Below are 25,789 nucleotides of genomic sequence, written 5' to 3'. Positions count from 1 at the left end.
AATTTACCATCTGCATTGTATCTTATGATAATGCCACAGAAATATGCTGCATTTAAAAAGTATTGGATTTGGCCCAGTGGTTAGGGCATCCGCTTACCACATGGGAGGTCCAAGTTTCAAACCCCGGCCTCCTTGACCCGTGTGGAGCTGGCCATGCGCAGTGCTGATGCACACAAGGAGTGCCATGCCAAGCAGGGGTGTCTCCCGTGTAGGGGAGCCTCACGCACAAGGAGTGCGCCCCATAAGGAGAGCCACCCAGCGCGAAAAAAGTGCAGCCTGCCCAGGAATGACGCCACACACACACAGAACTGATGCAGCAAGATTACGCAACAAAAAAAGAGACACAGATCCCAGGTGCTGCTGACAAGAATATAAGCAGCACAGCGAATGGACACAGAGCAGACAACTGGGCGGGGAAGGGGAGAGAAATAAAATTAAAAAAAAAAAAAAAAAAAAAAGTACTGGAATAAGAAGGGTTATTTCTTGGGTTTTGTCTATGGTGAATTAAATCCAGAGTAATGGGTTCCCTACTTTTATATTACAAATTGTAGTGGGGTCAAATTATGCCTAAATAAACTTGTTTAAATTTTAAATCTCTACACCTAACATTATAGAAGTGAGGAGAGCCAGAAAGTTTTCAACTCTTGGTCAAAGATTAGGTTGCCACATTATAAAAAGAGGTGTGTAACATTCGCTTCCATTCCTCCACCCCCTCAAAAGTGAAATACCGTGTATCTATGGAGAAGCCTTTTGCTTTAGCACATTCCCGGAGTTCAGAAAAAAACTCTTGGTGTGGAGGAGGGTGCTGGCGCAACAAGGCCTGGTGAGGGAAGCTCTCCCAGATCTTCTTGGCTACCCAGTGGTTGGCCAGGATCATGCATTCAGCCACCGTCTCATGCACTTCCAGGGGCTGTTTGGGAATGAGGTCATGAATGTTCTTTTTCTCATCTAGCTGTACGTGAACCTCTACCCCCTCAAGTTCCAGGGCACCACAACCATCCCGTTTAGCTCGGATGTGGCGAGCTATGTCGGTCAGTTTTCCAATTGCCCACACTAACTCCTCCAGCCTGTCTTGTCTGCTCTTCTCGTCCAAGTCTTTGAATTCTGGAATATCATCAACAACGCTGAGGTTTCCATCCAGTAGTCCCTGGGCTGCTTCGTAGAATAGTTTGTATGCTGATCGAATAATAGTTCTGCCATACCATACTTTCTTAATTTCATAGGCTTTATCCAGTTCCCATACGACACTCACAGCATACCTACAAAACCAGTAACAATGACTGTATCACTATCCAATTCTTCCACTTTTGAAAGAAGCAGAGCTTGATCCTAAATGTTACTTGAAAGAAATGACATTGCTACAGGTTTCAGGTTCAGTGTTTTGATCCAACCATTCTACCACTCAATCAAAAACGTTCTAAATTAAAACATCAAAATCAGACTAGGTTCTGCTGAGCCCTGAACAAATATGAAATGGGCGCACATGAAATGTTACAAATCCCACCTTACAGTTCTCCATTTTAATCAGAATATAGAGCATTGATAAAGTCAAGACTATTTGGCTCCCCAGTAATGAAGAGCAAAGGTTTTCAAATCTTACAGGATGACACTGAACTATGTTTATGGTCTTGACAGTTGGCTAATTTGCAAAAAATTTAGTAATTTTTAGTAATGAACTTCCACCAAATCACTCTTACTTAAAAACATATATAAAATGTGTAACTCATATTAAAAAACAAAGGGCTAATTTCCTATTCAATTTTAGTGATAAGTCAAAAATCCAAAATTAAGATGGCCAAGGAACATGAAGGAGTCCACAGAAAAGGAGACATAAATGACTTAAACATACAAAAAGATTTTTAACTTTATGCTTAGCCCGAAAAATGTAAGTGAAAAACACTCTAGGATCATTTTTCATTTATCAAATTGGCAAAGATAAAAAGTAGGTTGTAGGGAAACAAGCACTTTTACCAGTATTGTAAAAATGAGACAAGGTCTTAAGATAAAAATAATGAACAAACTAACAAACTCACCTATCCAGGCCTCCCAGGAGGGAACACAAATCGGCACTGAGGATGGGGGGCAGCATGTCATAGCGGCGATCTGCTAAGTAGTAAGTGGTAGCCCTGGGAATGACATATGCAGGCGCGTGACCTTCAGCGGTGTAGGCTGCAGTCAGGTAAATGGCCAAAATCTCAGTACAAATTCCCCAAGGCTTTTTCATAAAGTGCAGCAGAGTGGGTAATATAGCTATTCCCATGTTCCCACCTAAGTGATACTGCTTCAGGCTGAATATTTGTCCATGGGAACCAAAAAAAAAAATCTTTCTTCAATGGTATGAATCTTGGTTATATAAGAAAAACTGGTGTGTAATGATATAGTATTTATATAAATTCTATATTACTTCATGAAACATTTAATCCATTTCAATTTGGTAGGAAACGTGAACAGGTTATGTTAAAAAAAAAAAAAAAAAAGGAAAGGTAAATTGATCGAGGTACTATTTTTCTAAAAGTAAAGGGAAAGTGAACCTCAATTTTTTTTTAACCTGGAAGGAATCTTCAGAATTGCACAAACATGTGGAACCCTTGTTTTGAAAATCTGAGACCAGCACAGTTACAAAATAAATTACAGTAATATATATTCAATCATACTGCTGATTTCTAATAGCATTACCTTGTTCTAGCTTCAATATCAATATAAGAATTTGGTGCCACAAAGTGTGTCACATCTGCAATGTGGACCCCAAGTTCCAGGTTGCCATTATTTAGGGTTCTGACTGAGAGTGTGTCATCTACATCTTCACAACCTTTTGGGTCAATGCTGAATACAAGGTGGGTTCTCCTCAAGTCTTTCCGTTCTTGCTCCTCTTCAGGACTCACCTTCCAGGGATTTTCTGGTGTGTTAACTGGCATCTCACACATCTGTACAAAGAGAGGGCAAATATTCAGTAATCATCACTGGAAGTTCCAAAAAAATCTCCTCTCTACTATTTTCAATGCGACCTCATTAGATTCCATTTATTCCCAATTACCTTCTGCAATCAACCTATATATGCTTCTTTTAGTCAGTAATTACTTATTAGGTACCTAATATGTGTCAGATACTGTGCTAAGTGTGAGGAGTCAATAGTAAAGTTCCCTGCCCTTCAGGACCCCTACATTCCAATAGGAAAGGTCCAACAACTTCCACCAGCTTCTTCAGTTATGAGGGCTGGAGAGAGAAAAAGCGGTGGCTTATAAAGGGTACAACATCTTCCTGAATTACAAATGATCCATTTGTTTAAATATCACTGAATTTTTAATTCAAGTCAAGTCCTGAAAAAAAAACCCAGTATGTCCCAAATATTAAAAGCTTACCCCTTTGTGGGGCATATGGGAATCCCTATATTTTCTATGTAACATTTATGTAATCTAAGTATCTTTTAAAAAATAAATATATTATTAAAAAAAAAAAAAAAGAAAGAAAAAGCTTACCCCTTAAAGATAATTTAAACAGGACCAATCAAGGGGATTTTCTCTCCATTATTACCTGCTTAAGGTATCAGTTTGCAGTTAAGTAGGCTAAAAGGGAAGAGAAAATTGTAGCCCACACTTCACTGTATTGTAACATTTTCACTAAGAGCTGCCAAACAAACCAATGAATAATTTCCAGAAACTGTTAAGCATAAAAATTTAATAATTTAAAATGTTCTAAAATATTTTATTATAATAGCTGCTATTCTGTCAAAACGAAACATAAGAACACCCATACATTTTTTTTTTTTTTTTAATAAGATACATAGATCACACAGAAACCTATATACTCTTGATGGCAATGTAGACTGACCCATTTCTCTGGAGAACAATCTGCCGACACCTAACAAAAGCTATTAAAATTTACATACCCTGTGACTTGGTAAACTCACTTTAAGGATTACCCTCCAAGGAAATAATCAAAAAGGAAAAAAAAAAGCAACATCTATAAAAATTTTTCTTATAATACTGAAAAATTAAATAGTCCAAATGTCTAACACTGAGGAATGCTTAAACAAACTAGGACACATCAATATACAGCAATTTGCCCTAGCTACTAAATATAAGTAGGCTATGTCAATATATAGAAATAATTTTAAGAGAAAGAAGCAGAACACAAAATAGAATGGGCACACTATAAATAAAGTGATGTAAGAAATAAGCTTTTTTATAAACTAGGTTTACGAGCATTTTAAAATATCATAAAGTAATGGAAATAGCTGCTGCTTTATGTTTATGGGATTTTTGTTTTCTGTAAAGATGCAAAAACTGTTTCATAATGAGCATGATTTCTTGACCCGTGGGTTCAGAGATGTATGGAACCCAAGAAGCTGCTCTCCAACGCTTTACGCAGAGCTTGATTTGAATGATTCTGGCAGGGAGTGGCACTCAGTTACATCTCTAACTAGGTACGCTTGTAGCTAATGCGGATGGATGTACACTAACTACAAGACTCTGTTATGCCATTCTTACAGTGGAAAATGTACAAATTGAGAAAGTGAGGCTGTAGGGAAAATAATTCTGTACTAGAAGCTGACTTTAGCATGGCCCAAATATAGACTAAAGAGGCGTGAGAGTTTTTGCATTATCTATGACTTGAGACAGTGCTTTGTTAAAATAGTACAGAGATTTTTCTTAATGATGAAACAAAAAAAAACCCCAATAAAACTAAAGGAAAATATGCAAAATGCCTGTCACCAGATGAAAGAGCAAATCTGACCTGAGCTTCTGAGAAAGGAACAACTGAAATGCTGTTTTCTACCAAGATGGTTGCAATTTCCCCTTCCAAATCTCTGATTCTTCCTAAAACCCGCACAAAATGTCCATTTGGGTACATTGATGTTGATTCCCAGGAATCAATGCGTACAACCACCCTGAAGTCCTGCACAAAGGGAAAAAATGAAATATGACCTTACTACCAGGTAGTAAGTGAATGAGTTAAGAGACATCAAAGAAATTACATAAACAGCAAGTTCCAAGATGAGTGACTGATTTGCAAATAGTGGAGTTTTTTTTTTTCATTCTTTTGATTTTACTGAAATGCCACACGGTATGCAAATGCTTGGTCCAGTGCTTTGATGGGAGACATCACATCTCTACATCAAATATGTGGGCTGGAAATTTTAGTCTTTTAAGGAAAGTCAATTTTAATACATTCTAGGTAACACTAGTGACAAAAGGGAAAAACCCAATAAGTAGAGTCTGAATTAAACTTAAAAACAAAAGGAGTTACTTTCTAATTTCTCTGAAGTCTTAAGACTTAAGACTCTGGTGGGAAAGAGGGTACCAGTGCGAAGTAAACTCCCAGTGCCCAAGAATTTTGGCAAACTATGGACATGGAAATCAAAATAGTTGCAACTGGCCTTGGAGAGCCTGCAAGAAGGCTTCCAGATGGAAAGTTACATGACCAGGAGACTGGCAGGGGACATCGTATTTTAGTGTCTCATTTATAGTCTGCAAACATCAGGTGAATTAAATTGGGCAGTGCCTACACTCTACATCACAAGTAAAGGTTAATTTCTAACTTTCACGTGTATGTCTTCTCTCCAGTGCTATACTCCTTTATGGATAATCGATTCTGTGAAGTAGCACTATATCATCCCTACAGGGCAGAGTGATCGTATTTCTATATTGCTTGCTGGAAGAAAGCTTGTTAATGTTGGCAAAGCGTATCTACTGAAAGTTTGTGTGTTGGACAGCTAGATAATATATGTTCTCTCTGGTTGTCCTACACAGCTCTTTCTAGGACAGTTTCTCTCTAGCCTTCATTTATTAACCAAGGACTACTTAATAGATGGCTCTTATATATTTAGAATTTTTTAAAAACAGTAACTCAGAATGCCAGATATCATCAATAATTTATCCTGTCTTATGCAAAAGAATTAATGATGTTTTCTGGTACTGCTTAAAGTTGGCAAAAACAGGAGAAGGACAGTAGAGATACAATATCAGCTACCTGGAGCGCTTCTGCTTGCTGAGTGCTAATACGGATTTTGGGAATTCTGTAATCCCAAGGTGTAACTAGAATCTTCTGGGCATTTTTGCCCTGAGACTGGACCTCTTCTTTGGATGGAAATGTTACCACATAATCCCGCCAATTCTTCTGAAGGATGCCCACGACCCTGCCTTTGGAAAAACAAAACAAAACGAAGCATTACATGGGTAGATGTCACAAATCTGTTCTTTGACCAGTTCTGCAATAGGAAAAGAACTAGAAAAGCTAACATCCCATTTTTCCTAAGCACACCTATTCAGGTAGAGATGTTTAAAGATATATATATGTACTTGCCTTCTTAGTATTTATTTTTAAGATGCACTCTTCTATTGGATGGACAATTTTTTATAACTTTGCCAGTATGCTCTTTCTACTGTGGGGCCTTATGTGATGAGAAAATCCATTTATCCCACTTTCTCTTTTGCCCTTACCTTATCAATTTCACATGTAGGCAGGCTGGGAAGTCAATGGTTTTCAATCTTTTTTTAACCCTGCCCTCCTACCATGCACTTTCACTGTCTCTCCTGTGTTTTCCCACTAAACATGATCGTTTAGTCCAACCTGATATACAGAAAAGTATACAAATCTTAAGTCTGAGGTAGAACACTTTTAAATCATCACTGATTTAAGCCAAGAAAAAACAAATAAATAGTTAAAAGTGCTATCTTCTTTGTTTTCTTCTCACAAATATCTACTGAGCCCTTACCATGTACCAGGCCCTGTTCTAGGTGCAGGATATATAGCAGTCATCAAGCCAGACAAAGTTTAACATTCTATTTCAGGTATCTCTAGGGTTGGAAATCAGATAATTAATATATAAGAGAGGCAGTGATAATTGCTAAGAAATATACGAAGTAGGGTAAGCTGACCAAGGTGACAGAGAGTCAGAAGTGGCAGCTATTTTAAATAAAGTGACACTGAATAAAGTGAGGAAAAGTGGTGTAAGGATGTCTTTGGAATGTGGCTAGAGCAGAATGACGAAAGGGAAAGGAGATGGCAACTCAAGCTTGTGGGACCTGGTATGCCATGGTAAGGATTTTGGAGTTTGTTTTGAAAGAAACAGGAAGCAGCCAGCAGAGAGTTTTGAGCACAGACGTTAACAGGACCTAACTCACTCTTATATCACTCTGGCTCCCGAGTAGAGAAGACAAAAGGGGAGCAGGGGTGGAAGCAGGGAGATGAGTGAAGAGGCTGTTGTGAGAATCCAGCCAAGGGCTGCTAGTGGGCTGAATTAAGAGCATCGTGGAGGAAGTGTGGGAAGTGGTTGAATCTAGGCCAGATGTAGAAAGTTAGAGCTGACAGGATTTGCTGATGTGGGAAAGAAAGAGAAAAGTCAAGGGCAATTCTAAGGTCTGTGTGTGGCTTGACCACCTGTAAGAATGCCGTTTGCTGAGCTGGGGAATACTGGGGGAGGAGCAGCTTTAGGGGCAGAAATCACGAGTTTGCTATTAGGCATGTGGAGTTTGAGATGGCCGTTAGATGTCCAGGAGACAATGTCTAATAGATGGGTGAGCAGATGAAAATGGAAGTTGAGGCATAGGTATCTGCAGACATAAAGCCATAAAACGGACTGAGATCTAGGGAGAGAATACAAAAAACAAGAGAGCCAGAGGGCATGCAAGAGGCAAACAAGAGGACAAGCTGGAGAAGAACCAGTAAAGGAACCGAGAGAGAGCAACTAGCGGGATAAGAGAACTGAGGGAGCACGGGTGCCCTTCCCAAAGCCAGAGAAGGACTGACTGACTAGCCGGTCCATAGATGCAGAGAGGGTACAGGGGAAAAGGACTGAGAACAGACCGATACTTTGGCAGCGAGGTTGTCACTGGTGGCCTTGACAAGAGTAGCTTCACAAGAAGGCAGGGAGGGGTGGAAAGAGTGCAGATAAACAATTGTTTTCAGAGTCTGGCCATGAGCAGAGAAAAGAAGTGGTAGCTGGAGGGGATAGGGGACCCAGGGTTTTTGTTTTGTTTTAAGTTGCGAGATATTACAGCAAATTTGGGTGCTGATGAGAATAAAATAGACCCTTTTTTTTTAATTGAAGAGAGGGGAAATGGATAATGGACGAAAAGAGAGACGATACCTTATATTAATAGAAGTAGTATTTCTGGATTAAGGAGAGGAAAGACAGGCATTCTGCTGGGAAAATGGATAATGGGGTGAATTTCCAGCTGGCTTACCTGTAGGCATGGGCTCACTTGGGGCCTCTCCTGAGGCCTTATCCTCATTGTCATTCTCACATAGGGCTGTGTTTCTTCCTTTCCATTCATTTTTAGGGAGCAATTCCACAACTACCACGTCTCCATGAATTGAGCGGTTTCGAGCCTTCGTCCCATGGATTAGGATGTCACTGACTAAATCTGTGTTTGGAGAGCACAGAGAAACCCATAATATCACATCAGAGGGGCATTTCAAACATAGTACATGTGAGGTCTAATCAGCATTCCTGCAAATAAATGCTTCCTCCCTCCAAAGGCAAAGTCAAACTTCTTTTGTTCTTCAGGTCAGAAATGAAGAAATGTTGCACTATCCCCGTGTCATTTAATGCCATGAGCTTTCCTAAGGGCCACCCTCCATCCCTGCATGAAACTATGTAAGACTAGAGTTGTGTCGAACACCTTTAGGAGTCCACAGCCAAGGTATGGTCAGCCAGTGGATGAACTAGAGATACTGGTCAACAAAAGCCCATGAACAGCCAGTTTCTCACTTTCCTTCAAACCAGCCATGCTCCTCTGACTATCAGAGTTTTTTTTTTAACCTTATCATTACAGAACTAAGAACTACAATCTATTATGATATAATTTATTTACACATTTTCCCATTTTTATTACCTTATTTTACTTTCAATAAGGCAATAAATATGGCATATTGAAGCACTAAAGAGTAATGTCTTAAAAACAGACTCTGGGGCCAGACTGCCTCTGCCTGAAGTACATCTCCATCACTTACCAAGTGTGTGACTTTGGACAAGTTATTTTCCTTCTCTGTACTTTAGTTTCCTCACATGTAAAATGCAGAAAACAGTAGCAACAGTAATACCTCTACTAAGTGCTTAGAACAGTACCTGATATATGGTAAGGACTCAAAAAAAGGATGAGCTATTATCACAATAAAATCAGAAATTAGACAAAAACAAAAGAAAAAAAATTAAAAACCACCACTGATCTCATCCATCAAGGTGTACATAGAAATATATAACAGGGGAAGTGGACTTGGCCCAACGGATAGGGCATCCACCTACCACATGGGAGGTCCGCGGTTCAAACCCCAGGCCTCCTTGACCCGTGTGCAGCTGGCCCATGCACAGTGCTGATGTGCGCAAGGAGTGCCCTGCCACACAGGGGTGTCCCCCGCATAGGGGAGCTCCACATGCAAGGAGTGCGCCCTGTAAGGAGAGCTGCCCAGTGTAACAGAAAGTGTAGCCTGCCCAAGAATGGTGCCGCCAACACAGAGAGCTGACACAAGATGACACAACAAAAAGAAACACAGATTCCCAGTGCCGCTGATAAAGATAGAGGCGGTCACAGAAGAACACAGCGAATGGACACAGAGAGCAGATAACTGGGGGGGGAGGTGGAGAGAAATAAATATCTATATATATATGACAGGACAATTTCAACTTTGCTTTCCTCATTGTATAATATCAGAACAAAAAAAGTAGTAAAGGAATTTACGTAAGGCTTATACCAAACCTGAATCTTTACTGCTAGCTCCTTGAAGTCGAACAAAAGCTTCTATTTGTGCTCTGTGCTTGTTGACATTCAGAATCCCCTAAAATCATAATAAAAAAAATAATCAGTGTATAGTACATGCACATGCATGTGCAAGCAGCACTATTTATAACTGCCAAAAGGCAGAAACAGCACAAATGTCCATCAATAGACAAACGGATAAACAAAGTATTGTGTAGTGACACAATGGACTATTATTCAGCCATAATAAGGAATGAAGTTCTGATACATGTGACAACACAGGTGAACCTTGAAGACCTCATGCTAAGTGAAAGAAGCCACACACAAAAGGTCACATCGTATGCTTCCATTTATATGAAATATCCAGAATAGGTAAATCCATAGAGACAGAACACAGAGTGCTGGCTGCCAGGGGCTGGGGATGGCGTGGGGCGAAGGAGGGATTGGAGAGAAACTTGTTAATGGGTACAGGGTTTTATTTTGAAGTGATGAAAATGTTAGAGGTGGAGTTTGTACAACATTGTGAATATACTAAATGTCACTGAATTATTCACTTTAAAGTGATTAATTTTATGTGATGTGAATTTCACCTCAATAAATTTATTTTTTTAAGATTTATTTTATTTATTTCTCACCCACCGCGTTGTTTGCACTTACTTTCTGCTCTCTGTGTCTCTTTGTTGTGTGCTCACCTTCTTTTTAGGAGGCACTAGGATCCAAATCTAGGACTCCCATGAAGGGAGGTGCCCGAAGGCTTGAACCACCCCCACGCCCCAAATTATTCTAATCAATGTGAAAAATTTCCTTTCTGCCTGGTTCACCTCCAAAAGGTAGAAACTGCATGAAAATATTCCCACAATATTCTTACAAGGTCTGTGATCCTTTTCTTTAGGAATGATATTCATCACCAGGATTTCTTTTCTCCAGAGAAATCAGTAACATTTTGAACTACTCCTAGCTATACCAAGTGCTGAGAGTGTTAGAATATATCTTCTTCCTCAAAATACCTCCTAGGAATGCTGTAAACTGTACCATCCTGTTTGAAGGATTAGTCTCTCTAGGCATACTCATTTAAAATACACACACTTTCTCAAACTTCAACCTCCATAAAAATCACCTGAGACCCTTGTAAAACCCATGATGGAACAGTTTTGTACCTTGATTGTGTGGTGGTTATGCGAATCTATAGCTGATAAAATTGCAACTCCACCCCTCCACACACACAAATGCATGTAAAACTGCTGAAATCTGAATACTGGTTTTGTCAGATTCCTTCCCAAGATCCTGATGGCATCTGGATTCTGGAGCTTGGGGGGATTTGTGAAAGGGCCCTTAAGAGGGGTGGAAAAATGGCAAAGGAGTAAAGAAGCTAAATTTCACCAATTTTACAATTTTGCTAGAACCTCAGACCTTGTTTTAAAAATGTTTCTTTTCCCTGGTGTCAGGAAGTATTTATGAGGCTATTTCCACACTTTTCCTCTGTGATGCTCAACGTGTAATGAACAATTAAGCAGCAGCATCATAGAGTAGCTGCAAACTGAACAGCCAATCTCTACAGGGAGAATGACTCCCAAATCGGCTCCAACACTGACAGCCCTACCTGCTCAGGCAGGAGGAGCTGTGGTGATGCCCATCTTGTCTACAGCCTTTGCAATTAGGGGCCTGTGGGAGGCAAGTGACAAGGAGAAGAAATATGGGTTGGTCCTGACACCGATTCTTCATGGCCACTGACAGTTTGAAATTCTTTTATGAATTCCCAAAAGAGAAAGATTATGTTTTTGAACTAATCCATTCCTGGGGGTATAAAACTCTTTTGCCTGGGTTATGTCAGTGACGTGTAACTCAGGTTGAATCTCTGCCCACTTGCGGGGTCTGATATAAACAGAGACACAGAGAGAGAGAAGCACAAGAAAAGTTCCGTCATTTTTGATCCTGCCACGTGACAGAGGACTCAAGGATCACTTAAGCACAAAGCCCCAGGGAAATGGATGTGGCTTAACCAACTGGGCTCCCATCTACCATAGAGGAGGTCCAGGGTTCGATGCCCAGGGCCTCCTGGTGAGGGCAAGCTGGCCCATGGAGTGCCAGCCCATGTGGGAATGCCAGCCTGCACAGGAGTGCCGCCCTGCATAGGAACGCCACCTTGCACGGGAAAGCTGCCCTGCGCAGGAGTGCCAGCCGACACAGAGAGCTGGTGCCACAAGATGACACAAGAGACACGGAGGAGAGAAAATAAGATGTAGCAGAACAGGGGAGCCGAGGTGGTGCAAGAGAATGATCGCCTCTCTCCCACTCTGGAAGGTTCCATGATCAGTTCCCAGAGCTGCCTAAGGAGAATACAAGCAGACACAGAAGAACACACAGCGAATGGACAGAGAGCCGAACAGGGGGAATGGGAGGAATGGGAGGGGGGAATAAATAAAAAATAAATCTTAAAAAAAAAAAAAGCACGAAGCCCCCAAGAGGCTGGGTCCACTGAGCAGTTCAAGGCTGTGAAGGCGAGCCCTGTCATACGCTGATTGCCACGTGGCTGGGACGCTAGGATTACCAGTAGCTGACTTTGGTGAGAAAGCATCAGATTTGGACGTTTCACGGCCTCAGAATGTAGGATTTACCCCCCATAAATTTCCCATTATAAAAACCGACCCATTTCTGGTACTTTTCATCGGCAGCCTGTGGCAGCCATCCTCACCTGGATATAGCGTCCAGACTTAATCCCAGCTTCCAACACCTCCAGGGGTAGATGCTCTGCATATTCCTTCCCATGGCTTTCCGGACTCTCGCTCTCTCTCTCCCGTCGAGACTGAAGGATAGAATCACAAAGCTCATGGGCGGCTTTTAAGTCGGGCCAAAAATTGTCCAGGTAACTCTGCGTTTAATAGAGGTGCAAGAGGAAAGCAGTCAGAAGACAATGATTCTTCATTACAGTAGCATTACAAAGAGTTCTGAACGGGAACCTCTGGCGGCAGTTTCGAGGCGTTAGGTGAACATTACCTTCCCAAGCCGCACACCACCACCGCTTCCTTTCCTCTCTCCTTGTTGATCCTTGCCGTCTTGCCAAATGAATCCTGGGGAGGCCGGCCCAACACCGAATGCTTCCACCTCCCTGATCACTCTGCACTTTCAAATCTCTCTCTTCTCTCCACACCCAATCACACCTACACATCCAGGAACCCCATTTCTACATGTGACAATGGCCTACGGTGAACGAGAGGAAAAACTTCCATATGCGCATTCTTGCCTCCCCCTCCCCCATTCTGAAATGTTTGAAATTTGTAAGAAATTTAAATAAGGTAAAAATGGCAAGGACTGGAGTGTTTGAGGAAACTCCACTCTCCCAACCCACCAGTTGAATGTCAAATGAGCAGAGGGAGGGAAACAGAAAAGTTTCTATTCTTTGGTGTTGCGCTTTTCCCTCTTACAAGCTCCCAAAGGACTTCTTTTATGATCCTCCACAGACGCAGGAGCACCCCTCAGCAGGAGCACCCCTCAGCAGGCGGCGCTCAGTGTTACCATTAGTGTGATGACCTGGTTTAAAGTATAACTGAAACAGGGTGTCAGGGCTCCCTCCAACTGGAGTGCTGCTGACTATTACTGCATCTCAGTGCAATTCTTTCAGAGAAGCCCTAGACAAATACCAAGGCAACCACTTACAAAGGATGGTTTGGTGGGGTTGGCAGCCGTACTTCTAAAATTCATACCTTCAGCCTCCCATGTCCAGAGAGATATCTCCTCAAACATATAATCAAATTTATATGTGATTTTAACTCTATTTTTAGGAGGTAGTAGGGATTGAATGCAGGACCTCATACATTGGAAGCAGGCCCTTTACCACTGAGCTACAACTGTTCCCCTCAACTTTATATTTGTTTTTGTTTTTTTACAAAGATTTATTTATTTAGTCCCCCCTACCCCCCAACCCCCTGCTGTCTGCTCTCTGTGTCCATTCACTGTGTGTTCTTCTGTGTCTGCCTGTCTTCTCTTTAGGCAGCACTTGGAACTGATCTTGGGTCCTTCCAGAGTGGGAGAGAGGCACTCAATCTCTTGCGCCACCTCAGCGCCCTGGTCTGCTGCATCTCTTATCGTCTCTCCTGTGTCTCTTTTTATTGTGTCATCTTGCAGTGCTAGTTCTCTGCTTGGGCCAGCACTCCCGCTTGGGCCAGCTTGCCCTCACCAGGAGGCCCTGGGAATTGAACCCTGGACCTCCTATATGGTAGATGGGAGCCCAGCTGCTTGAGTCACAGCCACTTCCCCTCAACTTTAAGGCAGATTCTGGCACATCCTCTTTTCTCAAATTACAAAGAAAATAAGTTATCCTCACTGTCAATTCTAGCATTTTCCCCACTAGTTTCAGGGACCTGTTCAAACTGCTTCCTTTTCCAAGTCCTTTCAGAAGTTCCATCTGTGCTAACACCAGTTCCCCAATTCTACAGTCACTTATCACTCATCACCACCAAACTTTTGTAATTATGAACCACCTCTTCAAGGGCAATCTATCCTCACCACTAATTTTAAGTCCCCATAGAAAATTCTTGGATTCCCTCTCATCTAAACGTCACAATATCTTTTTTCTGCAGTCATTCACCTCTCTGAAGCCCTTGGACACACAGTTTGCTTGAGAAATGCTAAACAAAATAAAACTGTACTATACTGTTGGATTACAAAGAAAAGTAATTTTCACAAAAAGTAGAAAAATTTAATTTTAGTCAACTGTCCTCTGCAGGAACAAGACATGATGTATTGCAACAGAAAGAACAAGTGACATTGCCATTAATATCCAGCGCCCCTGGAATTCTCTGGCATGCCAGAGCACTTTTTCATAGCAGGGCCAAGAAAATTTTATTGACAAATCTTTAGTGATACATGCACCTGGGAACCCTTATAGAATTTACAATTCAAAATCCTACTAGAATTTCTGAAAACTGACAGGGTAATAGAGGGTCTTACTCAAGTTTCTGCATCAAAAAACGATAACCAATGGAATTTGACTGACCAAGTATGCAGAGAGAAGAGACCAGTAATCTGCTGAAAGATTAACAGTCGTCCTATTCTCCCAAAAGGTATCTATAAATAGTAAGATCTGTATTGCTAAGACAATCCAAAGAAACTGTCACTGATAATGCCGTACCTGTCTGTGATCTGTTCACCAAGCTGAATCAACAGCCTTCACGACAGTAATTCACATCACAACTCTTTCATTTATCCCTACTAACCCCATGTGCATTCACAACTGGGAAAAGTGAGGGACAGCTGAAAAGATGACTGGCCTTTAAAATGATTTGTGTTTTGTGTGCATGCATATGTTCAGAAAAAGTTTGGAGGCATTTAGCATGATGGTTAAGAGCAAGAGCTTTGGAGTGAGATTACCTGGATTCTAGTCCCAGCTCTGTCACCTGTGCTGTGTGACCTTGGGCAAGTTCCTTAGCCTTTCTGTGCTTTAGTTTCCTTACGAGTAAAATAGGGATCATACCTCAAAAGGTTGTTGTAAGAATTAATATTGCTATTTCTGTTAGGTGGAATCATATGAAGTTGCCTTTTGTAAGTCAAAAACAATAGAATATTGGCAATTTTATAATTACTTATTGCCCTCACTATTATTATTATAAATATAAACAAGAGTTTACTGTCAGCACACGTTTATTGGGCTGAAGTCTTGGAAACTGTGGAACTTGCAGTCACAAGGATCTTGCCTGAATTTTCTAAAGTCAAGATTAGTTGGGGAATAATAAAGACACGCTTAAAAGCATTCCCTTATTCTTTATTTTCCCTTTTCTGTGTTGGGGTCCGGAGTCACTACGTAGGAAGTGAACATGCACACACTTATATTCACAACACTGGAAATACCTTGAAAGAGATCACAAACACTCCTTCTGTTTCACTTCCATACTGGTGAATTGCCTCTTCATCTTCTGTCACCATAACAATTGGCATCCTGTCCTGGCAGTGGTGATAGTACCAAACAGCAGCATTGTATATGCTCCTAGAAAAGCAAAGGGCATATGAGCCTTCCCCAGGCAGACAAACACAGATATTGTTCAGAATCCTTTGGTTTACACAGACAACCAACCATCCATCCATCCACCCATCCAACAAATACTTTCCGAGCACCCATTAGAGCTATGCCCTAGGCTAGGTGCTCTAGAAGATTCAAAGATGAAACAGAAAGTACTAGATGGGAAGCAGATGTGGCTCAGCGACTGAGTTCCTGCCCACCACACCAGAGGTCCGGGTTCGGTTTCTGGTGCCTCCTAAAGAAGAAGAGCAAGACAGTGAGCTGATGTGATAGGCTGGCGCAGCAAGCTGATGTAACAAGATGACACAACAAGAGACGCACAGAGGAAAACATAATGACAGACCCAACAAAGCAAGGAGCAGAGATGGCTCAAGTGATTAGGTGCCTCCCTTCCACATGGGAGTCCAAAGTTCGGTTTCCGGTGTCTCCTAAAAAAAAAAAAGACCAGCACACAACAAACAGACACAACAAATGCAAAACACCAAGGGGTGGGAGAAATAAATAAATAAAAAACAAAAACAGTACTTGACAACTCTTCTTCCCTAAGACATCCAACCACCACAGCAGTGACCTTTATTTCTTGATGTGGCCTAGAAACCATGCGGCTCAGCCATCTTTTAACACTCTTTAATTACAGGACCGAGCCATAGGGGAACATAAGCAAAGCTCTGTGAGCTGAAAAGATGAAAGTTTTTGACTAAGAGAGAATTTAGGCTGCAAGCAGCTGAAGATCTTGATCCAATAATGTTCTGATTAAGGCATTACATGAAATGTCTGAAAATCTTCCAGAAAAGAAAGAATTGGAAAATAAGAATCTAGGGCTGAAGATGTGTTCAAGATTGGATTTTGCGGGAAACGGACTTTGGCCCAGCGGTTAGGGCGTCCGTCTACCATATGGGAGGTCCGCGGTTCAAACCCCGGGCCTCCTCGACCCGTGTGGAGCTGGCCATGCGCAGTGCTGATGCGGGCAAGGAGTGCCGCTCCACGCAAGGGTGTCCCCCGCGTGGGGGAGCCCCACGCGCAAGGAGTGCGCCCGTGAGGAAAGCCGCCCAGCGTGAAAAGAAAGAGCAGCCTGCCCAGGAATGGCGCCGCCCACACTTCCCGTGCCGCTGACGACAACAGAAGCGGACAAAGAAACAAGACGCAACAAATAGACACCAAGAACAGACAACCAGGGGAGGGGGGGAAATTAAATAAATCTTTAAAAAAAAAAACAAAAAGATTGGATTTTGCTTCCAAAGAACTGCATAAACTTGGGCAGGTCAATTTCTGTAGGCATCCATTTCACTTTCTGCAAATTAGGATGCAACATAAAGCCCCGAGTTCTAGAGTATATTCCATTTTTAAATTTCATTTTAAAAATTTGGCCTACATTATGGAGTACCCACCACACGCAAGGCTGTGTAGTTACTGAGAACATTTTAAGAACTCGCATGTGACTCAAACTGGAGAAAGATGTATTTTTCCCTCTGTGAGCCATTGTGGGAAGTTGGGGACTACAACTAAGGCCTCAGGTATGGATCAGTGCTTATTTTGCTTTGGAGACTTTAAATATTTAATGGCTATTACCAGTACAGAATTATATGGATAAAAGCAATTGAAGTGCTTTGAATGGATGAAGCCATTTTAAAACCTAAGGTTTCTTTTGTCCTCTACCAAAGATTGTAGCAGATGTTATTGGTAGCCAGACAGCGCACCCTAGGCCCACCTCTGGCTTTAGCTGCACCTTTGGTGGACAACTCCCTCCTACCTCGAGGGCCCACTGAGTGGAGTTAACGCCTCTGGGGAGTGACCCTCCACTGAAGGGGGTGACTGACGATAAGCCCTAGTGCCCCTCTTCGAGGTGACTTCTGAGGCACGTTTTACACGGCTCCTCAGAGGATCCCTGGCAGGACCGAGTCCTGGTTACCTACAGCAGTCCCGACCCTTTACTGCTTTCTTTCCTTTTCTGTTTCACTCTCCCCATGTCTTTACTTGGGCATGGGTCGTTTATATGGGAGGCTTCTGAATTGTTTCCCACATAAACAAAACATGCCCAAGTTCTTGCTTCAGGTACTACTTTCGGATAGACCTAAACTAAGACAGTCACTCCCTAAAACAGCTTTTCCAGAATTAGCCTACCAGTTTCAGTTTAATAAGACTGAGTGAGGATATTAGACAACCCATACCAGAAAAAATGGGCAGGTGAATTGCGCTTAAAAGTAGGACACACATACAAAAGCATTAATATAACCTCGTGATAACTGGCATGATCCTGCTAGACTTAGGATGTGGGACAAGTTTACTCCGGGTATCTATATCTCCCTAAGTGTAATAAAAAAAAATAACTGATTGAGTAATCGATACAACTAAAATATTGGCACTTTTGTAAATTAAGCATTTCTGTATTAAGCAGAGCTCCAGAATAATTGTTGGCTTGCTCCAACATCCTACTTTGATCAACTCCCAAATAGACAATGATGGGGAAAGTAAAGAAGATGATGACACAAAAACACCCAGCAACTAATTCCATACCTGGTCTGCCACTTTTCCATAGATTCTCCTCTCTCCCGGGGGAGATAGCAGTACTGCTGGAATTCATTAGCAAAGAGAATGCAATCATGACGAGCATCTTTCAGGAGGTTTCGCAATTTGTTATACTGTCTGTGACACAGAGAAGAAAAATAAATCTAATATAGCAGGTACTCATCTATTGCCACCTCCTGATAAAAATCACACACAAAAAAGATGAGGCATTTTAGAGAAAAGGAATTCTTTAAAATCTGAGAAATGTTTATGTTGGCCTTAGTGTACCCGATGGCTTCTCAATTTTGCCTGCTGGAATGTGCGTGGTAGAGCCACATTAATTAGTTTGTGGATTAATCAAACCCTTGTTCTTCTTTTTTCCTTTCCAAGACTTCTGGTCATTTTATTATCCAACTATAGTACCCTGCAGACAAAGCTCCCACTTCAAAGGCTCACAGAGTACACAGAAGCAAGCAGAGAGTTTAACACTTTATTTTTGTACCCCAGTTTGTTCTAAATGGCATTAGGCATTAATGCATTTTACTTTTTGCTGGCAGCCCTAGAAGTAAGGAAATAAGTCTGGGGATTTATCTGTGAATTTTATTTATGCAGCCAGCATGATTAATACAAATGAGAGTTAGCATCATCTGTCATACAACACAAAATGTTACAGTTTTTCCCATCAGGAGATACTTCCAACCATGTTAGTCAAAGTCACAAAACAGATACGAAGTGTCATCTGGGTCAGTTTCTAAGAAGGTGCTTTTCAATAGTTTAGGTAACTTGATTCACAGTTGTTTTAAGGAAACTTAATTGTTTATTTGCAGGGGAGCAGGTATAGCTCAGTGGTTGAGTGCCTGCTTCCCATAAATTAATTCCTTGGTTCAATCCCTGGTACCTCCTAAAAAAACAAAAACAAAAAACCCACACACGCACACAGTGTTTGTTTAAAAATGTTTATTTAAAAAATGAGGGCAAGATTAAGACATTCCCAGAAAAACAAAAGCTGAGGGAGTCTGGCACCTTTAGGCCAGAACTAAAGAGAGCTCTGCAGGATGAATGGAAAGGACACTACACAACAGATCGAAGCCACAGGAAGAAATAAGGATCTCCAGTGAGGGTAAAGACATGTGTACATATAAATGCCAGTACTATATTATTTGTAACTCCACTTTTTACTTCTACAGGATCTAAAAGGAAAACACAGAAAATGTAATGATAATCAATGGTTTTAGACGCATTTGTGACAAGAACTACATAAAGATGGAGGGAAAGAGGTACAGGAACATGGTTCGTGTAGACCATTGAAATTACGTTGGTATCTAAGCAAATAAGATTATTATAGATTTAGGCTGTTAAATTTAGGCCCCACTGTACTACAAAGAAATCACTACAGAATTTGCAATTTCACAGAGAGAGAAAAGGGTACAGGTTGAATCTTTTCATTAAAGCAAAGGCGGAACTCCTCAATTTATCCTCTCAAAGCAAATGCTAACCACCAGTATCTGTGTGGTCTCAGTTTCACCACGAAACAAGAAAACTGATTTTATTTTCTTACTAAGTCTAGTTTTTGCCTTCTTAAAAAACATCAAGTATGTAAGAGCAGCATTTACAATTTCTTAATAAACAAAGAAAAAATAAATAAAGAGATTCAGTTTCATTTCTGTGCATGGCAGCTTTCCTCTACAGAAATTCCACTGGTACAAACAAAAGTTTTTTCTCCCCACCCCCAAATGTCTAGAGCATATATAACTGGTAATTTTGCCACTTTTATAAACAGACATCTAAAAGTCATTTTTAAAGATCTGTTAGAATATTCATGGAATAATCAACACCAAATTGTTAAGTGACCTTCCCCGGGGGGTCAGGCAGGGTTTGCACATCCTGCTTTGCACATTTCTGTAAGGTTTGCATGTTTTTTAAATGAGTACTTATTTGTTAAGAATAAAAAAAGATTTTAGAAGGGAATTCACAAACACCTGTACTTTGTTCTTTCAGAGAAAATATTTTAAAAATAGACTCTATTCTTCCTGATCGCCCATAGAAGTTGTTGCCCTTTACCTACCATCGCATTTTGTACATCCCGAATAAAGCACTTGCACTTAATGCACCTACTTGTTTACAGATTATCTCCCTCACCAAACATCCTTCAGTCAGCAAATATTTTTGCACCAGGCGTTTTGCTAGGCACAGAGGCGAGGGCAGTGAGGGCCGCTGCATCGAACACTCTCTGGGGACAAGGCCCAGAAAAGCCACGCACTTGAACATGTGACCAGCGCCCCCACCCCCACAGGGCAGTCCGGACCACGGGAACAACCCAGATGCCTGAATGGGGGGTGTCAAGTATCAGTTACAGGCTAAGGGAGAACAGGGGAGGAGGGGAGAAGGCTTCCGGAGGAGGGGCTCTGACACCTGCAGGGGGAATGGGAGTTAGCTAGACAGAGGGCCAGGGGAAGGAGAGAAGGGGCAGGATGCTCCAAACAGCAGGCAGTGTGCTTCACCTGACCAGACTCATTGCTTAACCCACAGCAGGTACTCAAGAAATGTTTCCCAAGTGAAAAAATGAGTGCACGAGCTGTGACAACAGCTATCCAGAAGCAAAATAATAATAAACTCTGACATTTTCAGCACCCAATTACCCTCTTGCTAGACTTCATGTACATCACTGCATTTGTTACTTTAGACCAGGGATTCTCAAACTCTGTCCTCCCCAAATACTGATATCCCACAAGGCAGATCTCAGCATTTACCTCCAAATTGGAGTAGTGACAAACTTTGCCAACATTTAAGAAAAAATATAACAACAAAAAGATCGGTCTCAATGTTAAGCTCAACTCCCATGTATTTTTCTTAGACTTTTAGTGTGTGCTTCCATTTTTTAGTTATCTATCAACCAGATAAACCTAATGAACAAATGGCAAAGAATATTAATGGAGAAATCAGGAAATAAGCAGCTTATCACTCTGAGTGTGACAGCTGGATTTTCTTGTAGATATGTAGGCTTATGCTTCTACTTGAATAGTGCATATATACAATATAGTCATATTTTCCTTTAGTCAGGGTTTGTAGTACATGTGATGGAATTACATACATGAGTATTACATAGAATCAGCAAAGAATATCATGGTGCCTTGAACAAGTTTGACCAGAATAAAAGAACCATGGTTTCGGATAGTTAATTTCAACAAAAGTATCTAAGTCTTAAAAAAAAAAAGTTTCCCTAGACTGGCTAGATGGTTTCCAAATCTGAGAGACTGAGGCACAAAATATGAGACACCCCGAAGCCATACAGAAGGAATTCAGGAGACAGCCAAAAGGAGAAAGCAAGGCATTCTTAATGTCTGACATTCAACTAGACCACATGTAATTAACTGATGAAGCTTTCCTAAGCAGTAATGTTTCTTAAAGCATAGAAAATAAAATGAATTATTTACTGGCATCTCATAAATCTCCAAGGTAGAACTGAAAACAAAACAAAATGTTTCCCAACATTAAATGAAGCAGAATACCAGAGAGCCTCAGCTAGGCCAAATTTGGTTAAATATAAGAAGTCAAATGACTTATAAACACTTACGAAGGCTGAACTAATAAAGCAAATCTCCTGGATCTTGTATATTCAATGGTTATCATAAAATTTAAAGTTAGCTTTGAATATATGACAATTTCTAGGGTTTAGGTAATTTTGTTCATTTTGCTGTGTTGACCTGAATGTACACATGTTGATTGCTTAACAGGTAAACAAAGGGCCAAGTCCCAAACTTGCTAATTCTTGTTCCAGACTTTTCTTCCACTTCATCCATCATGCTCATTACATAGTCTTTAAGACCAGACTCAAACCCACTTTGCCCAAAAAGCTTTCTGGCTTAACCCCACATTTGCACTGTTCATATTATCTTTCATGTGTCAAAGGTGCTCTAAAATTACCTTCTTGCTTCTTGTAGCTAACCCCAATCAGACAACAGGTCTGTTGTACAAGGGACTAAGACTTCTTTTATACTTCCTTAAGCTACAACTAGGAGCTCAAAAAGCGCTTATCAAATGGGAAAACCAGTGAGTTATCACACGGCCCTGTTTCATAAGTCCTCATTTTTGTTTTCACATTTAGTATATTCAGAGACATGGTAAAGCACTGGAAAACCAATAGTTTTTCATGGACTTAACTACTTTTGAAATGTTTAGGAGAAAAAACATTTAAATTCCAACTCTTTGCCTTTGAATGTCTCAAGAATTGTTTTTTAAAACAATCCTTAATATTAAAAACATTTTAGAAAACAGAAGTTGAAAAGGCTCAGCAGTGTGTTAGCAATCCAAATGATAACAACAAATTGATTTTAGTAGCAGAAGTTGAAATACGACACCTGGAACAGCATTTAAACTTGGATGTGTATAAACATCTATAGCTTGGTGTCTGAATAAAATCAACTTCAAGCTCATTTTTAAATATTCTGTCTGAAAAACCTGTACCCAATCTAGTTAATGCACATTTTTATGAACTTAGCACATAATAAAGACAATTTATCATTTTCATATACAAATAAAAACACTTCATCTTTTTACTACCAAGGTTTGAAGAAACCACAACATTTGAAAAAGAATGAACACATAGTTTTTTTTGCTTTTTAAATAATTTAGGGTTAAGAGTTTGAATATATAATTTTAATATGTTATTTCCATACAGCCTCCGAATTAAATCATAAACCTTTTCCAATGTTAAATGAAGTAAAACCATTTTTTTTTTAAAGATGAACAATTATTCTTCATTTAGGTAGAAAGCCAGTAATTTAGACTGGTTTAAATCAGAAATCCTTTGTTTAGCAGAGACAACTACTATAGTTGGTAGTTGCATAGTAATCTAAAAATAAAACGTTATTTCTGGTTTCATTGAATAAATGACTACAAGTATGATTTGTATCCACAATACAGATGTCTAAACTTTTAAAATAAAGTATTTTCTTTTTCCTAAGAATGTAAGCTTCTGAAACAATATCTCTCTATATAACAAGATTAATAAATGTTATCAACAAGATACAAGCAATAACCCTGCTGCTATAAAAAAAAGCAAACCAAAACCAAGCTCACACCAGAATCTTAAATATCCACATACTGGGGACACTGCAGTTTATTGATCTACATTTAGATCTTTTGGTCAGGTATTGAAGCAGAAATATAAAATAATGTTACTGCATTCCTCACCAGCAAAGAGAATACCAAATTATTTCAAAAGTCCTTTCTGACAAAATAATGAATTCCTTCCCTTCCTCTCAACAAGGGACCTTTTCTATGGGGGGAATAAAAAAATCCCCACCATAAAGAATAAATAAATAATGCAAAACAGATACCTCCGGCCTCTTTGATGCTGCACAGCTTGACAAGCCGTTTGCATGAAAATAATTCCCTTCAACTCAGGAAACTCAAGGATCTCAAGGTAATCTTGAACAATTTTCCAATCTGGGATCACATAGTGAGTCACATCACCAGACAAGAGTTTCCCATCTGAAACAATTCAAAAGGGAAGAGATTAGCCAACACTTTAAAATCTGGTTTATTACTATTTTAATGTTATGGGGCTCTGGTGTGCAAAATAACTTCTAACATTAACTACACCATGAAGTTTTAAAAGACAAGACAAAACTACTTTGGTAGAGGTCCAAAGTTCAGGTAAATTCAGCACCTTCATTTTTCTGAAGCTGTGATAAACACTCTACATGGTTTATGGTGTTGCCAGTTCTGCAGAGAGGATGACTGATTTTCAGCATAATCTGAATATTTCTGCGTTAACTCATCGCTGACCTCCGTCCACATTCAAATGGGGTAGCCAAAAATATATTTAAGTTAACCACTTGCTTACACCCAGCAATTTCAAGTTGGCTCTACTTCAGGCTTCTGAACAAGCTCAAAAGTCTCCAAGGGCCAGGCAGACTGAACTGACCAGAAAAGACGCTCAGTGGAAGCGGTGGGGAGCGGTAGGGTTTCTACCCAGCCCCACTTCTCAGGGAGCTGGTTAAGCCAACCTTAACCGCAAAACTGAGGTTCCAAACAACGGAAGTGGACAGACATACTCCTCTTCAACCAGAGGAAAGAGAACCCGCAGCGTTTATCAAGTCAGCCAGCCACCCTCGCAGCCCAGTAGTAATCAAGGGAGAGAAGGTCTAGCACACAACGGGCAAAGCCAGCACTCCCATGACCTTCCCGGGCAACGACGGCCCAAGTAATTCACAAATCCCGCCGTGAAGAGGGGACTCCGCCGGATAAACGCCTGAGGAATCTAGCAGGACAGAAAGCTTGTGGAGAGCAAAGCAAAAAGCGTGAAATGCGCGGCAGCAGCTCTCTGCGGCCACAGCTTTCACGAAGAGGGACCTCTCCGTTTCAAACACGCAGGCGGGCTCCTGCGCCCCCCGGCCCCTGCGAAGAGCCGAGGCCCGCGGGCTCGCTGCCGTGAGGGGGCCTGCCTCTCGGGCCCGTCCATTTTACAAGGAGGAGCGGGAGGAAGCGCCATTCCTAGAGCCCCCGAAGGAGCCCACCAGGGCCGACTCTGGGGCTCTAAACCCGCCGGCCTCTCGCCGCCGCCCCGCGTCGGGGCGGGAGAGGATGGCCGGGGGCGGGCGGAGGCCCCGCTGCGGGCCTCGGCTCCCCGCGCCCTCGCGCTCCGCCTCCCCGCGGCCGCCCCGGCCGCCCTCGTTCCGGGCCCCGGCCCCCTAACCGTTGCGGCAGGCGGCGGGCTGCGGGCAGAGCGGGCTGTTGCAGGGCACGCAGGGCCGCAAGTAATGCTCTCGCACGATCCGCAGCGTCCGGCCCTGGAAGGTCCTCAGCAGTAGCACCTTCTCCCGCTTCTGCAGCATGATGGCGGCGCTCCGCCCCGCGGGGCTTGGGGCCGCGCGACGCCGCCCGGCACGTCCGGGAAGCCGCCGGCGCGGCGCAGGCGAGGCCGCGGCTTCGGGCCCGCCCCCTCGGCCTTCCGCGCTCGGGCCCGCGGGCTCCGCGCGCCGCTCCGGCCGGGCCCGGCTCACTGCTGCCTGGGCGCTGCGGGCGCCGGAACCACCCCAAAGGCCCGCACCCGCCTCGGCCCTCCGCCTCAGATTTTCCCCATCTTCCAGTTACACGTGGGGACAGGGAGGGGTGGAAACCATCCACCTTAAAGACTTACTGGAGATAAGCGTAATATGGAGGCTGGTTTAAATCGATGCGAAGAAAAATTTGGTGCAAATTTAAAGGATTATTATACTTCGTTTCTATCCCAAAGGCCATGTGGGGATGGTGCTGCCATATAACTTGGAGTGATTATTAGTGTTTTCAGGCTTTTGCTATCCCTAGAAGAGCTAAAAGATTAAGCAAATAAGCTAGCAGCTCTGCCAGTCCATTTTTTTTAATTTTAAAAAGGATTGTATTTATTTTAAATACCATGTGTTTTTAATACATACAAAAATTGAACAATGCAGAAAAAATGAAAACCAATCCCTTCCCTTATCTATTCAGCCCCAAAAGCATTTGCAGCCTCTAGCAAAGAAATACACTCTTAAACTACACTCTTAAACAGACACCATCACAACTTGGATTTTTGTAGCTTTTGATAAAG

General features: G+C 41.7%; 1 protein-coding gene across 3 annotated transcripts in view; it reads right to left on the bottom strand.

Annotated features, from left to right (window-relative positions):
- Positions 1 to 25,155, bottom strand: part of DIS3L (DIS3 like exosome 3'-5' exoribonuclease) — a 30,287-nt gene extending 5,132 nt beyond the window's left edge. The window contains exons 1-12 of one of the 3 annotated variants that reach the window (XM_004453135.4): positions 24,917 to 25,155; positions 23,556 to 23,709; positions 18,226 to 18,354; positions 15,543 to 15,678; positions 12,391 to 12,567; positions 9,699 to 9,777; positions 8,187 to 8,366; positions 5,971 to 6,140; positions 4,735 to 4,896; positions 2,677 to 2,924; positions 2,034 to 2,126; positions 729 to 1,259 (exon numbers count right to left, since the gene is read on the bottom strand). In XM_004453135.4, the coding sequence (XP_004453192.1) occupies positions 729 to 1,259; positions 2,034 to 2,126; positions 2,677 to 2,924; positions 4,735 to 4,896; positions 5,971 to 6,140; positions 8,187 to 8,366; positions 9,699 to 9,777; positions 12,391 to 12,567; positions 15,543 to 15,678; positions 18,226 to 18,354; positions 23,556 to 23,709; positions 24,917 to 25,055 (2,198 nt within the window). In that variant the 5' untranslated portion in view covers positions 25,056 to 25,155. Of the gene's footprint in view, positions 1 to 728; positions 1,260 to 2,033; positions 2,127 to 2,676; positions 2,925 to 4,734; positions 4,897 to 5,970; positions 6,141 to 8,186; positions 8,367 to 9,698; positions 9,778 to 12,390; positions 12,568 to 15,542; positions 15,679 to 18,225; positions 18,355 to 23,555; positions 23,710 to 24,064; positions 24,797 to 24,916 lie in introns of those variants that run through there. The other 2 variants (XM_058294379.2, XM_058294378.2) reach the window with 2 other exon arrangements.
- Between the last annotated feature and the right edge of the window lie 634 nt (positions 25,156 to 25,789).

Source organism: Dasypus novemcinctus, chromosome 3 (assembly GCF_030445035.2).
Source record: "Dasypus novemcinctus isolate mDasNov1 chromosome 3, mDasNov1.1.hap2, whole genome shotgun sequence".
NCBI lineage: Eukaryota > Metazoa > Chordata > Mammalia > Cingulata > Dasypodidae > Dasypus > Dasypus novemcinctus.
The sequence above is the reverse complement of the archived record's forward strand: the minus strand, read 5'-3'. Positions and strand labels throughout refer to the sequence as shown.